The sequence below is a fragment of the Onychomys torridus genome, chromosome 3 (assembly GCF_903995425.1).
Source record: "Onychomys torridus chromosome 3, mOncTor1.1, whole genome shotgun sequence".
NCBI classification, from domain to species: Eukaryota; Metazoa; Chordata; class Mammalia; order Rodentia; family Cricetidae; genus Onychomys; species Onychomys torridus.
The window spans coordinates 72,525,660-72,541,279 of record NC_050445.1 but is presented as its reverse complement, the minus strand read 5'-3'; the positions used below and the strand labels follow the sequence as shown (position 1 = coordinate 72,541,279).

At 38.2% G+C, this 15,620-nt stretch overlaps 1 protein-coding gene across 2 annotated transcripts in view; it reads right to left on the bottom strand.

Annotated features, from left to right (window-relative positions):
* The window catches only part of Sema3d (semaphorin 3D), a 196,642-nt gene that overhangs the window by 51,282 nt on the left and 129,740 nt on the right, over positions 1-15,620 (bottom strand). For both annotated transcript variants that reach the window (XM_036182046.1, XM_036182045.1), the window contains exons 7-8: positions 13,316-13,444; positions 2,389-2,531 (exon numbers count right to left, since the gene is read on the bottom strand). In XM_036182046.1, the coding sequence (XP_036037939.1) occupies positions 2,389-2,531; positions 13,316-13,444 (272 nt within the window). The remainder of the gene's footprint in view (positions 1-2,388; positions 2,532-13,315; positions 13,445-15,620) is intronic.

Genomic DNA, 15,620 nt, shown 5'->3' with positions numbered 1-15,620 from the left:
ACTTGAGAAAAATTAGAGAAATAATATTAAGACATTTTGGAAGTAAGGGAAATATCAATAAAAAGAATAAATTGCAAATGATATTAGAGAAATTCCTTTATGCGAAAGTAACACAGAAAGTAACAATGAATATGAGTTGGATGTGCTGTATGTAATTGAATTGCAAAGAAAGCATCTAGAACCAGACAGACATCATGAGCATTTGACCAATAGATCATAGCTATAGTGAGCAGTCTTAAGATGTTGTCACCCAGTTAAAAGAATGATTAAGAGATAAGACACACTGAGTGAAAAGTCTCTGTTGAGTTGCTCATCCATCACATCTTTAGTTAATCTCATAATTGATAGGGTGATAGGATAACAGAATCTTACTGTGTAGTCTCAGAGGCTTTGTAAGTTGGGAAGACTCATTTGCTACATTTTTTCTGCCTTTTCATTTTTGCAGGAGGTTTTTTTCACAGCTTAGAAAGAACATTCCATGGTTAATGCTTGGAATCCTGCCTATGGCCTCTATATAGAAGTGTATAACTGTGAGAGGGGCTGAGGTATTCATCTACCTTTATGACTCATTTACACCAGAATAAAACCATTACTTTGTTACAGATAAATTTCAATAAAATGGATTACATCCATTAAGAAATAAACATTAAACCTCCCTACAAGCAGCATGCTTTTCATACATGGTTTTTCAAAAAGACTCATGAAATGCATTTACTGCTTGTAAACTGATTCTGACATTTTTAACATACTTCTCTTACACAAAGTGTCAATCTCCTGCATGGCTTTCAGGGTCATTATGCTGTTGTTATATGGCATGCTTCAGTACACTGACACACTAAGAGCGCTCCAGGCACGGCCATTGACGCCAGCAGGAGGCTTTAAAAGAAGACCGTAGATTTTTGGACTCTGAGAGAATGAGGATGCCTTTGAGAGAATCTGTGCCCTGTGGGAGAAAAGGATCAGTGGGAGAGACAGCATTATTGGCTAGGAGAGTAGGTAAAGAATGGTCTGGGCTGAAAAGTCGGCTTCATTCAAAAGGCATGTTGTCATTAGCAATTTCAAGTGTGGTGATGGTTTGTATTCCCGTCCCTGGAAGTGTTCAGAAGCCCCAGGGTATAGAATGAAACTAAAAGTGACAGGCTTATATGGAAGAAAATGAAAAGTTTGTTTAAGGCCAAAGAAAGATTCCTGAAGAAGGTATTTATTAACTTAATGGCTCTTGCACATAACTGATTTATGTCTCCTCTGGAAAGTCATTTCATCAGAGGCAAAGGAAGGAAGAACACATACATTCAGACATGGAGAGTCTGGCCTCAGTGCTCTCTCTAGTCATAAAGTCCATAGTCAATCAACTAAAAGCCTTGAAACAAAATGTAAGTGTCTCAAACAGTTAATGTGGTTAGTAAATTTACATAAAACGACAATATTCAGGACTAATTGGAATTTTCTTTAAGATAAACATTGTATGCTTTTAGTTATCTTTTCTTCTTCATTTTTTGCTCAGAACTTAATCTTGATTAATAGCATAGGAAGTATTTAATATAAGAAGATATAACTATTTAAAACTCAGTTGGTCCAAACAAAAGACATGGTTGTTACATGTGTGGTATTTATTTATAAAAATAGACATGATTTTGTTACTGTATAGGTAACTCTAGTGATTATTCAATTTTAAGGTAAGATTGTCTAATGTTCTATGAGAACATTTTCCCTTTGGGGGACCAGGACAGTGAGTGATTGCTGTGGATATCACTCTGTATAAATAAAATGCTGATTGGCCAGTAGCCAGGCAGGAAGTATAGGTGGGACAAGCAGAGAAGAGAATTCTGGGAACAGAAAGGCTAAGGAGGAGACACTACCAGCCACTGCCATGACAAGAGAGATGTAAGGTACTGGCAAGCCACGAGCCACATGGCAACTTACAGACTAATAGATATGGGTTAATTTAAGATATAAGAGCAGCCAGCTAGAAGCCTGAGCCATTAGGCCAAACAATTTAAGTAATATAAGTCTCTGTGTGTTTACTTGGTTGGGTCTAAGCGGCTGTGGGACTGGTGGGTAAGAGAGATTTGTCCTGACTGTGGGCCAGGCAGGATCAGGAAAACTCTAGCTACTGAAAAGAGCACTGAGTGGTACAGAGACATCAGCAGAGTGCCAAACAATGTACAAGGCCGGGGAAGCAGGTCAACAACTGAAAATCAAATTTGCTATTTGAAAATAACTTGTTTTTGCTTTTCACAGTTGCACCTCAAAAATTACACATCTATAGAAGTGTGAACTCATCTTACAACATTATCAATCATGAATGGCCCCTTTTCTTCAGCACTGAAGACAAATTACTTCATGCACATAGACACGGTTCTTAAGAAAAAAATAAATGAATCTTGCCTTACAAACTCTCCCAACTCTTGAAAGAATGCTTCTGTCAGATGTGCTGCCTTCCTGAGATGATTCCCGAAAGAAGAAATATATTTTATCATCATCTGGATTATAAGTGTCTGGAATGGGGAATGTTCCAATAAATTTTGCTCCTGTTTGGAAAATAAAGAGCATTACAAGTTAAAACAATAAGATAATCCAGCCGGAATCACCTCTGGGACTTCTGTATATGAAACAACTAGCAGAATTTTCAAAATGTGATCTGAGAGTCAAACATAGGAAACAAGATGTGCAGATAGACATGGTACAGTGTGAGAGCATGTGGTAGCACAAATAGTGACTGAAGAAATCCATAAGGAATTTCAAGGATGGTTGAAAAATTGACTGGGGGATACAACTGTTAGTGATTTCCACTAAATTAGTCATTGGCCATATAATCACAGGGATATATTCTGAGAAATGCACTATTCAATGATTTCATTATTACTATGCAAACAAGATAGATGTTACTAGGCAGTATAATCTTATGAGATCTCATTGTATATAGTGTATATATTGCGGTGATATTTTGTATATTCTCTAATAAATAAAGCTTGCCTGAAGATCAGAGAGCAAAGGCAGCCACTAGTCAGCGGTGTTGGCACACACCTTTAATCCCAGCACTAGGGAGGTTGAGACAGGAAGTGATATGGCTGGCCAGAGAAAAGAAATATAAGGCGGAGGTGACAAGAGCTCCTCCCGTTTTGCCTGAGGATTTTGTAGAGATAAAAACTAGTGGTAGGCTGTTCTGCTTTTCTGATTTTTCATCTTTCACCCTGATCTCTGACTCTGGGGATTTTATTGTTAAGACAAATTAGAATTTTTACAATAATATATGGTCAGTTGTTGACCAAATGAAGTGCAGATGACTTACCTTGAAAGTTTTTTCCATCTAAATGTTCTATGATTTTATGTCCTCTTTCTGAATAACCATGTGATTTTAATGAACTTAGGGAAACCCAAGATGTCATTGATTATGAAAATTGTGGTATTCTTTACTGTACTGTGTGAAATTCACCAGAGTTGGGATAAAAATAACCAATACAGCCTAGGTGATTTCCAGCACATGCCCTAGAGATCCACTTTCTGTGTTTATATTTTAAAGGTGATCTCAGACAATTTTGTACACATGATCTTAGTCAAAAGTCCAAGAGGCTAGCTATGTGTCAGTTTTGTTTTGTTTTGTTTTGTTTTGTTTTGTTTTTTTACATATAACATGAGGCTTCTAACGTTATTTGTCTAGTAATATTGAATAGTATCTACTAGTGGGTTAGTGCACACAAAAGCACTGAGCAACTGCTGGTGTCTGATGTTCAATAAATGTGAATTATAGCTAGCCCTGGTAGCACAAACTTGTAATATCAGGTACTTAGGAGGCTAATGCTAGAAGAACACCAGTGCAAGGTATATACCACAGTGAGTACAAGACACAACTTTGCAGTTTAGTGAGATTCTGTCTCCAAAAAAACGAAAACACACAAGGACTGGAGACACCTCAGTGGTAAAGCAGTTTTTAAACATGCATTAAGGCTGGGTCCCATCACCAGTACCACAAAAATCACAAAGCAAGGGAAAGACCAAAGTGATTTGCTAAGATGGAGGTAGTGAGAATGGTGACCACCATGGTTATGAGCACAATGTGCCTGGGAAAGCCGAGCACATCACACACTTGCAGTAATGCCATGAAGTTATACAAAGTGAACAAAACCTGTCTTTTCTGACCTAGAAAGGCATCCCTCATATATGGCCAGGGACAATGTCCTTGCAGCCCAAAGGAAAAACACCTTTGTGCTAGTTCCGAGCCAGATAAAGTTGACTAACACCCTGTTTAGAAAGAAATGTGCATTTCATGTTGTTATTTTGTGTAACTGTAAGTCAGCCTGATATCAAATCTGTACTTGGCTTGGAAGTAATGTTTTGAATAAAAACAAAGAAAATAAGCATGGTTCTTGAGCACTAGAGGAAGCAATTGAGTTAAATAGAATATGTGAGGCACCTTCGAGAATCAAAACACTGAGCACCCAGGATGCAGAAGAAAGGAGATAAAACATCACATTGTTTTGGATGCTTTCTTCCCAAGTCTATGATTTTCAGGTATCCCAAGAGTTCTGAAAAAAAAAATATCATTCTCCAGAAAATGGATGGCAATTGACCAAAGGTCTCATAAAGTAAGCTTCATAGAAGCCTTCTTCAAATGGCATGGTGGCACACGCCTGTAATCCCAGCACTTAGGAGGCAGAGGCTGGTAGGTCAGGAATTCAAGACCAACATTGGCTCAAAACAAAACACATAGGCACACATCAGGTGCACACACTCATGTGTACAGGCACACATGCACACATCAAGTAATGAGTAGTTCTGTTATCAGTCTAGCCTCTCCTAACCAACCATCAGTTTCCTATCCAATCTCTTTTTGACCTAGGAAAAGAGAAGAGAGAAATGCCTGAACAAACTTCTCTCTTTTTTTTATTTTTTAAATGATTTATTTATTATGTATACAGTGTTCTGCCTGCACAGATGCCTATAGGCCAGAAGAGGGCACTAGATCTCATCAAAGATGGTTGTGAGCCACCATGTGGTTGCTGGGAATTGAACTCAGGTCCTCTGGAAGAACAGCCAGTGCTCTTAACCTCTGAGCCATCTCTCCAGCCCTACAAACTTCTCTTTATGTCTTATTATTTCCCAATGGACTCTTATCGTCCTCACAGTCCAGCTTCGGTTAAGACCCAGAAAATTACCTGAAAGTTATTTTTTAGAAAAGCAGAGGAGATTTGGAACTTTTACTCTTGGATTTATCTTAAATTGGCAAGGCTTCATCACATTTCCACTCAGGGTTTTGGTCTCCCCACTACCAGGCACACATTCTAGTTGCTGATAAATGGCAATCGTTTTCAGACCCTGAGCAAAGTAAAAACAATCCCTTTTACTAGCAAATGAACTCTTCTGACTAGCTGTTTAAATAGTATTTTTAAAGAAGATCACAGCTAGGTAGACAGCATCTCCAATCCCAGCATACAGGAGATGAAAGTCAAGAATGTTGTTGGCTAAGTCTTGCCTAAGCAAGTCTAAGACCAGTTTAATTACAAAAACCCTGTTTCAAATAAGCACTCAGACAAACAAATCAACAGATACTGGAAAACATCACAGTGCTTTTTTCTGTACATGGAGTTAGGACATTAACAAATTAATGAAAATAAAACTACCAGTGCCTAGGACTTCCATGATTAGATGATAATCAGTAAGAACTGATGTCAGTTTTCATCTGGAGTAGGTAAATATTTGCATATGTAATGACATGGCTAAGAAAACCAGTTCTGATGCTCCAGTTGCTTTAAAAGGAGCATCAATAACAGGGCAGTAGTGACATATGCCTTTAATCCCTCAGGAGGCAGAGGCAGATGGATCTCTATGAGTTTGCAGCCAGCATGACCTACAGAGTGAGTTCCAGGACAGCCAGCTTGTTAAGCAGAGGAACCCTGTCTGGAAAAAAAAAAAAAAAAAGGAGCACCAGTGTGGAAAAGGATAGCATTCCTATAGATGTAGACTAGGGATGAATAATACTCTAAAGAATGCCTTAACAGTCTCTATTGCAATGCTGCCAAACTAGATGAAAATCTCCAGTTATAGTTTAGGGATGTGAACGTTAAAAGAAAACAACCCTTTATGAGATGCTTTTAATCATCTGAGTTTACAAGTCATTATCATGGATATGACCACTCTGTAGATGGAGAAAGAGAATAGCTTGACCTACTATTAGTCCATGAGCAATGATGAAGATGTATGACTGAATGAGAGAGAGCAAGGACTGAGTAAGTAAATATTTAGTACTTAGGGTGAACTCAAAGGGGGCCAAGACAAATGATTGAGAAATGATTGGAACATGATTGGCTGTCTTTATTTAGATAAGTATAAGATTTTAAAACAGACATTCATGGGAGCATAATAGATTACAGCACTGAAATGTTGCACAGGCATCATGTTGACTCGAAATGTTACTATATTTTTGGATCTATGTAACTGACATTAGTTTATTTCTTAATTTTAATTTATCATTTATTTCAGTCTATCCTATTTTATTCTATTATGTGCAGGAGTGTTTTACTAGCATGTATATCTGTGTACTACTTGCATGCATGCTGCACACAGAGGCCAGAATACAGCCTTGGATCCCCTGGAACTGAAGTTACCTTTGGTTGTAGGCTACTTATTATATTAGTGCTAGGAATTAAACCCAGATCCTCTGGAAGAGCAGCCAATGATCTTTATCGCTGTGTCATCTCTCTAGCTCCTTGACATTAATTTACAGTGAAAGCTTAAAATCATGGGATATTTATACAGTTGTACAAAATTCACATTCTTGCCATGTGTGATGGCATATACCTTTAATCCCCATAGTCAGGTATGAGAGGTAGGGGGTGGTCTTGGGAAGAGGCAGGAAGATCTCTATGAGTTTGGAGCAACCTGGTCTACATAATGAGCTCCAAGACAGCCAGAGCTACATAGTAAGACCTGTGTCAAAACAAAACAAAACAAAACAAAAACAAACTAAACAACCCCCCCCCACCAAAAAATCCCTCAAAATTTACAATCCTTTCTCTAGAAAGAAAATGAAGACTTCATAATTTCACACAGGAAAGTACCAAGTAATAGGAAGACTAAATGAAAGGAGAAAATTGTTTATAAATTATCCTTCAAGCTGGGCATGCTTACTCCAACCTGTAAACCCAGCACTTCGAATGATGATACAGGGGGATTGCTACAAGTTCAAGGCAATCTTGGCCCACATAGGAATTCCTAGGCTAGTCTGGGCTATAGAATGATGTCATCTATCAAAAAATTAATTAATTAGAAAAGGGTTTGAAGAGAAGCAGATGGGAAGGTGGGAAAATGATCACCTGAGCTGATCTGAGCCACTTGGCAGTCACTTTATTTACAAAAACAAACAGTATGGAAAGAAGAGTTGGATGCAGAAGTTCTGAAGAAAGTTCAGACATGTGGCACATGGTGTGATGGTGCTGCAGGCATGCGCTGGGCAACCTTTTGAAAATGAAAATCAACATGAAAGTGCTATCAGAGAGCACCCACGGCAATGACCACCAGGTAGTGTGAAATCAGGCCACACTTTAAGAATTTGTATGACACCAAGTGAGGAGAGGATCACAGCTTTGCAAGCTCCCATCCTTTAGCTGTGAGATAACATAAACCATGCAACATACATGACTTTGTGGGATTCAGCCATCACTGATTTTTATTGAGTTCTTAAATGTGGTTTTTTTTTTACAAGTCTTGGAAGAAAACTGTTTTTGAGGGGAATGGTGGGAAAGACTAAGCCAAATGTTTATTATATGAAGAAATCTAATTATGGAAAAGAAGAGTGAGTATCAAGTAGTACTCTGTTCTGTGATTTAAACAATAAACATACTTACAAGCTAAAAATAAATACAAGTTTTGGGAATAGGGCATTTCTTTCTTGTAGATTACACTGAGGTCTTGTCTTAGAACATTGTTGTAAGCATTTTATGATAGAAATTCTTTCCTGATTTGCTGCCAAATTTGGGTAAAAATAGCTATCATTTAATTAGTGCATGCTTGTTGAATTCAACCATTTAAAATCATAGCAATAGACACCTGGGCTTTATTATATAGCACCACCCCCTCCCTCTGGCATTTCAAACACATGTCCTAAAAGGGACAGCATTTGGAACTATGTGTTTTCACAACTCCTAGCATGACACACGAGGCACAGCCAGTTGAAGAAGACAAAAATTCAGCCTACAGAACACAGCACTTTTCGTTCTCCTACAAGCCTCCTTCCACAGGGGATCACACCTCGCCCAGGACTTAGTTGACAGTGATTTTCTAATTGCCTTTTATTTCTCCTTATGTCTTTTTCTAGTCGTTTTAACTTCTCCTTCCATGTGGGAGAATTTACAGACAACAGAGAGTCTCAACAGAAACTTTAAATTAAAATCCCCTCTAATATGGTAAAAATGAAAATTTAAAACAAAAGTTCCCAGCTACTCCAGAAAGAAAACAAAACCACATGCATCCAAGGTTCATTACTCCTTTTCGTTTTCCAAGTGGTGACATTCTTTAGTTCCACCCTGAGATTCAAACAGAAATTCAACGCTTTTTGAGCAACTACACTGACTCCTCCGCATCCCTGTCTCTGTGTTCAAAGATTATGATGTATTTAAAGGTGGTGTTGATGGGGAATGGGATCAGCTTGAACTTTATCTAGAACTGCCCAAAGGGTTTCAGTTTTGTTGTTCTGTATTCTGGTAATTCATTTAAGAGGGAACTTCATATCTCAAGGAAGAACTCAGCACTGAGGAGTCATGCTTCTTGACTCATGAAAGAGTCCTGCAGGCTGTCCTAAGGAGAGTCTTAACAGATGAGAGGTTAGCTGTTCTCACTCAGGCTGCTGCCAAGTGGGGCGCAGGGTACAACATGGTGTGCATTTAAGGATTTTAAACTCCCTAAGTGGTCCAGCAGCTAAAATCTACTGAAAAAATTCATGATCATCATGTTAAAAATAATTGTTCAGTATATATATATAAATTAAATATTGAATATTATATTTCCTTTTTATATTTTACTTAATCTAAATGTTGTATCAGATTTAAAAGAATTTAGCTTACCACATGCATGTAAAAAAGTGAGAATTTGAACTGAAAATAGAGGCAAGCAGAGAAAGCAAAGCTTGATATAGGATCCTTAATGTAGCTCACAAGACAGGGATAACACACTGATGTCATGACATGTACAGAGTGGAAGCCACATTCAGCACTGAGCTACCTATAATTGATTACCCATCATTCCTTTCAACCCAACAGTACTCTTGTGAACCACAACATCGAGTTTCACATCCACATGCAATGCAAATACTAAAGAAAATTCACAAATGCATTGCTGTATGTAATTGTAGAATAGTATACATATATTAATAAGCAATAATAATTTAAACCAGTCATATCTAAAGACATTTCTGCACTGATGGGAATTTTTCATATTTGTACTTTTCAAAATGATGTTGTTCTCCAGAGGAGATAACCACTGAGCTGCTGACATATGGTTAAAAAAAAAAAAAGAAAGAAAATGTATTAGTGGTAGGCATTGAACCTAGGATATGTGGGTGGCAGATCTACTACTCCTGAGGCACATGCCCAGTTCTTTTTTATTTTTATTAACACTATTTTAAATTTAAATCTCTATTAGTGGCCAGTGTTTATCATACTGGATGTCTGAATCTTGAACAAAGCAGCTCATGTCTCTAGGCATTCTGCACCAGATCCAGAGTTAGTTCAGAAATTGCTTTTATTCCTAAAACTACTACAAAAAGGCAGTCAATGTTCCAATTTTAAGCAAGCTAGAAGACCTGAATGTATCCCTCTGCCAACTGCATCTCAATTTGTGAAGTATGAGGTTTAAAAAAAAAAGTAGTTTCTAAGTTAACATTCATTCCCATCAATTAAAACGGTTCATCTGTGTTCTGGTCTTTACATTCCTAACTCAGCCAGGAATCCCACTAGCTTTTGTCTCTGCGCCACGTTCTAAATGTGTGTACAAAATGACCGTTTCTCATTACAGAGGCTAGAAATGTTCCCTGACAAAGCCAATATTTTGCCTTCATCCACCAGTTCTCTCCTCATTATTAGGAATGCTACAGTTTCTATAATTTCTTCCTTTGCTCTGACCTCATTTCCAGGGACCAAGGAAGCCCTGACTGGGTCTCTGGAAGCAGTGGGTTCCTTGAACTCTGCTTTCCTGCCCTCAGCAAATGTCTGACCTGTTGCTCACACTTACACAGTTCTGCCCAGACTGCGGTGGTCTCTCCCACTGCTGATCTAAACACATTTTCTCTGTCAGTCTTAGGTGTTGCTGCTAGACCCACATCCTTGTTTGCTTTAGCCCCACACGGAACACAGACATGGGCCGGAGTGTGAAGACACTCTAAGGGCATGGGCTCTGGCTTGTGCAGCCAATCCTGTATCACATACACTAGAAACAGTTTATCATGCAGAGCAGGTCAGATATATTTTAGTTTCAATCTTATGTGAACCTTCTAGTTACGTATCCAAGTATCTGAAAGTAACAAGCAAATAGTAATTTTCTCAAGATTGAGTCACTAAACAAAATTACACTGTAAAAGTGTCCAAAATAATGCCTAACATGTATGTTATATAAAAAATGAAAAGGAAGAGATGAAAGTGAAGGAAATTAGTAAACAATTAAATGGGGGCAATGAGGCTTACAGGAGGACAGTGGCCCTGGAAAGAGCAAGGTCAACAGCAGGCTTGAAGGAAGAGGAGGTGCTCACTGACAGATTAGATAAAGGAGTTGAAGCGGAGGAAGGGATCAAAGATAAGTACAAGGTAAATAGGTGGAGGAAACTCAGAAAATTAAGAGCGATAACACCAGGAATCTGGCACTGAGGGGTAGCTGAAATGGAAAAACAATATATTAAAAAATTATTTGCAGATTTTTAGATAAAGTAAAAGGTCATTAAAGGACCAAAACCCAGAGCAAGCATGATGCTTAATCTGGATTGTCATCTTGATGGGATAAAAAATCAAATCCTCCTAACTATTACTACCTTTGTTTCTATTCCACACCGTTGTCTTTTACACACACACACACACACACACACACACACACACACACACTTTTCCTTATCAAAAAGTAAAATCATCAGTAACTTTCCTTGACAACATGAAAATGTTTGCAGCCTCCTTGTTCATTATCCTGACACTCCATGCTCAGCATTCCTTCCTTGTCTCTGGGCTCAACCACCTTCCTTTGTCTGTCTATGTAGGTCCATTGGGTGGAGTAGCACTCCATATGCAAAAAGCGTGGAAATTGTTTATTAGGGAAAAGCCAAGCCATGTGATAGGTGTCCATTGTGCAATTCTATTCAAATAGCAATAACAATAGTAGCATTCTAGGTAAATAAAAATTGCACACATAGACTTCTTTATGGACATGTCATGATCAAGAATGACTACATTATCTCCTAACAGACTCTCTATTTGAGGACATTTGCCATTCCTAAATAGAAAGATGCAATTTTATCCTTTATTTTAAAACCCCAAGAGTATTTATCTAAGCAGGTGTCAAAGGAGCAATCTACGAAGTTGCTCTCAAATCAAGTAATTCCAAAACCCATTAACTTTTAGGAGATTTTTCTTTTTGGCCACTTTGGAAATCACTTTACTGTGTAAACAAACTGATTTACAGGTTTTGACAAAAGGAATGTTTTAAAAGTGTCTATCCTTTTGTTTATATAGTCACTATTCAAAAGTCACTCAGAGATAGGAAGATAGCCCCTAGGAAATCTCTGGCTTGGCCTGCTCTGCTAAACTCACTAATTTTAGTGGGAATAGTAAATGTGACCTGATTGTTTAAATAAATTGTGTGTCCCCCCACCCATGCAAATGGAATAAAAGCAAGACAGTGGGTGAAATAGTCTTGTATTATTCCTTGAAGTAGCCACATAAAATTTTGGGAATTTTTTCCAGTGTTTAAAACCACAAATACCATATAATACTTAAATAAAATAATAATTAGACAAACCAATATCATTATCAATATTTTAAAATCTTGGAGTGCTATTTCTCTTTAAAATCAAACTTAAATTTTAGCAGCAGAATTGAGCATTAAACTTATCTATGCTGGAACATGATAAGAAATGGAAAATGCTAACTACTCTGATCTATACATAGTGTATATAATTATTAAAACATATATAATTTTATGTGGCAATTAAAGTACAACAAATAAGTTAGCATTGCTATCTTTCTCCTTTCTATTGAGAAATAAGCTTGGTAATTAAAACATAGAATCCAGATTACCAGCATAAAGCTCAGCTCTGCAGCTGAGAAATTGTGAGACTGTGATCAACTCACTCAACTTTTCACATCTACACTTTACTCATCCTTAAAAATAAAGTGTTAAAGTGATAATGTCTCAAATGTCATTGTGAACCTTAAAAAATAACACATTTACTATAGCACAAGGAGTGCTAAGGACATAGGACACGGTAAATATCAACTATTCACACACACACACACACACACACACACACACACATACACCACATACACACACACTCACCCACACACACCACACATACACACACCACACACACACACATACACCACACACACACACACACACACACACACACCACACACACACACATACACCACACACACACACACACACACATCACACACACACACACCACACACACACACACCACACACACACACACCACACACACACACACCACACACACACACACACCACACACACACACACACACACACACACACACACACCATACACACACACCACACACACACACACACCACACACCACACACACACACACACACCACACACACACACACACACACACACACACACACACCACACACACACACCACACACACACACACACCACACACACACACACACACACACACACACACACCACACACACACACACCACACACACACATACACACCACATACACACACACACCACACACACACACACACACACACACCACACACACACACACCACACACACACACACACCACACACACACACACACACACACCACACACACACACACACACACACACCACACACACCACACACACATACACACCACACACACACACACACCACACACACACACACACACACACACACACACACACACACACACACTTTCTGGAGATTTGTCTAATTTGATGTGAAATCGTTTCAAATGTATTTTTAAATGCTGAATGAAATCAGCTCTCCCCAAACACATCTGAGTGCATAATAATGAGCTCCTTGCTTTTCCAAAAGCAAAATCAAAACAAACAGAAGAGAAATATCACTAACCATTGAGCCAGTAGTGTTCCGAAATGTCAGTTCTGATGTAATGGTGGTCCTGTGTCAGCCCAAGGGACCTGGTGAATGCAGTGTCTTTGCCAAGGAAATCAGAAGCTGTTCCAGAGTAGAGGTACTCATCTGCAAGGAGCAAAGCAAACGGGACCCTGAGATGGCGGAAGTAGCAGTCCACACGACACCCAGTGTGTGCACCTAACACCACAACATGTGCATCCCATAGTTCCCAGATTTTGAAGAATTAGCTTAGGTGGAGAAGTAATTTGGTTAACTGATAAGCAGAGCCTAGAAAGCAGAATCTCCAAAAAGTCCAAGAACTTCTGATTGAACAGAGATGCATGCACAGACTTCTCTTTGGATATACTCTTTAACATTTATCTACAATAAGCAGAGAAACATCATAATTAGGAGTTTGTTTTGGTAGCAATCTCATAATATTAGAAATTCAATGTCCAAATGAGAACAGATGGCCCAATTCTTATTTATTTCACTGATACAACCTCGGGGACCACAGTTTTTCTTTGTCCAGCCCCCGCTGAAAGGGAGTTTTCAACGCTGATGTCATTCCCTGTAATTGTAACATGTTGCATTCCTTGAAATGACCATGTCTCTAAAGCTCTGATAAACAAAGGGAAGACTGTGCTCTTGCTGCATCCTAAACTTCTGATTCTATATTAAATGAAGTGAATGTTTCGTCAAGGAGAGAAGGAGGGATAATAGAGACTAATAGAGACGAGAGGAAGAGAGGGGAGAGTGGGAGGTGGAATCAGGGAGAAGCTGCAGAAGGTGAGGGAGAGAGGAAGCACAGAAACATAGGAGTAGAAGAAGAAAGACCAGGAACTGGGGAAAGAGATAAGGAGGGGCAAGTGTGAGCGGGTGTAGGGATCAATGTCCTCTGTTTGCACTGCTTGTCAGAGCACTGGGGAGCAGGAAGGAAGGAGGCTCTCCCTGCAGCATGATATGTTATACTTTTGAGAGCTCAGACTCTGCTATTTCAAGAGACTTTCACAGGAAGCTTCTTTGGGTTACACCGCAAAAAATAGTAAAAATGGCTAATCTGTATAGGTCATTTCAATTTCTTATGTAACTATATAATGGACAAAAACAAGATCGTCATTGGAATGTAACTTATTTTTAGAAGTATAGTCTTCAAATTTTCTCTGAATGTGAAATGATGGAAAGAATTTCTAAATCCCCTGTTATATCTAATAGCAATTCACTGGCCCTCTTGGAATGATTCAGTCTCAATGTCAGTGGCCAGTGACTAAAGGAAACAAAACTCAAGTGAAACCCAGTGACACAAGGTTGGGGCAGGTAGCATGCCATCTCCACCATTGGAAGACACTTCACGAACATATCAGAAAAATGCCAATTTTTAATTGTAAATAAAAATTTTGAGACATAGAGGAACAAATGATAATGTCAATGAAAAGCTTATGAGGAACCTAAGAGAAAAGAAAGCAATGTATCATTTGAAATATATTATACTGCAAGCACGTCAGTATTTTCTCAAAGTGTGTTTTAGCCATAATTTTGATCTGAATATCCAAATTTCAAAACTGTCATAATTATTTTTAGAATTATGCAGGGATTCCTAAGAGGGGTCATCCACATCCACAATATGTTTTGTTTTGTTTTGTTTTATTAAGGATGCATCAATACCGCTTAACAGACAAAAATCATCTATGGCATCTACTGAGAAGAAATGAACATAGGTTGTATAATTTCAAAACAGACACTCACTTCAAAGCAAAATTCCTAATTCCCACCATGTGGAAATAACAATGTCATGGTGCTTCACTCTTACCAACTACTCAAACATTTGATAGATGAGTTAAATAAGAAGAGACTAAAATCATGAGTCATCCAGAGAAAGGCTTATTTATAATGTTTAGGATTCAGGGATCCTGCTGATGGTCTTTAGAGAACAAGTCAGATAATACAGCACTATCTTCTTTCAACCAGACAGTCTTTTCTATGAGAATTTAAGATATAGGCAAATACAAAGCCAATAAAAAGGGCTACATGTGTGAGCAAAAAAAAAAAAAAAAAAAGAAAGAAAGAAAGAAAGGAAAAGGCAAACCCATAACAATAATGGAAATATGGGGAAAAAAAGATGCTGAGACATTATAAGACATTATATAACTGTATTTTATGCCTTTATTCATTGTTTATTGATTTACCTACAATTACTATATGAGACACCCTTCCTGAGTAAAGAAATGTTAGAGCTGAGTATTAGAAAAATACTTGGTGAGTAAAAGTTTTTTCGAACAAAGAAGTATGCTATGTGAATCAG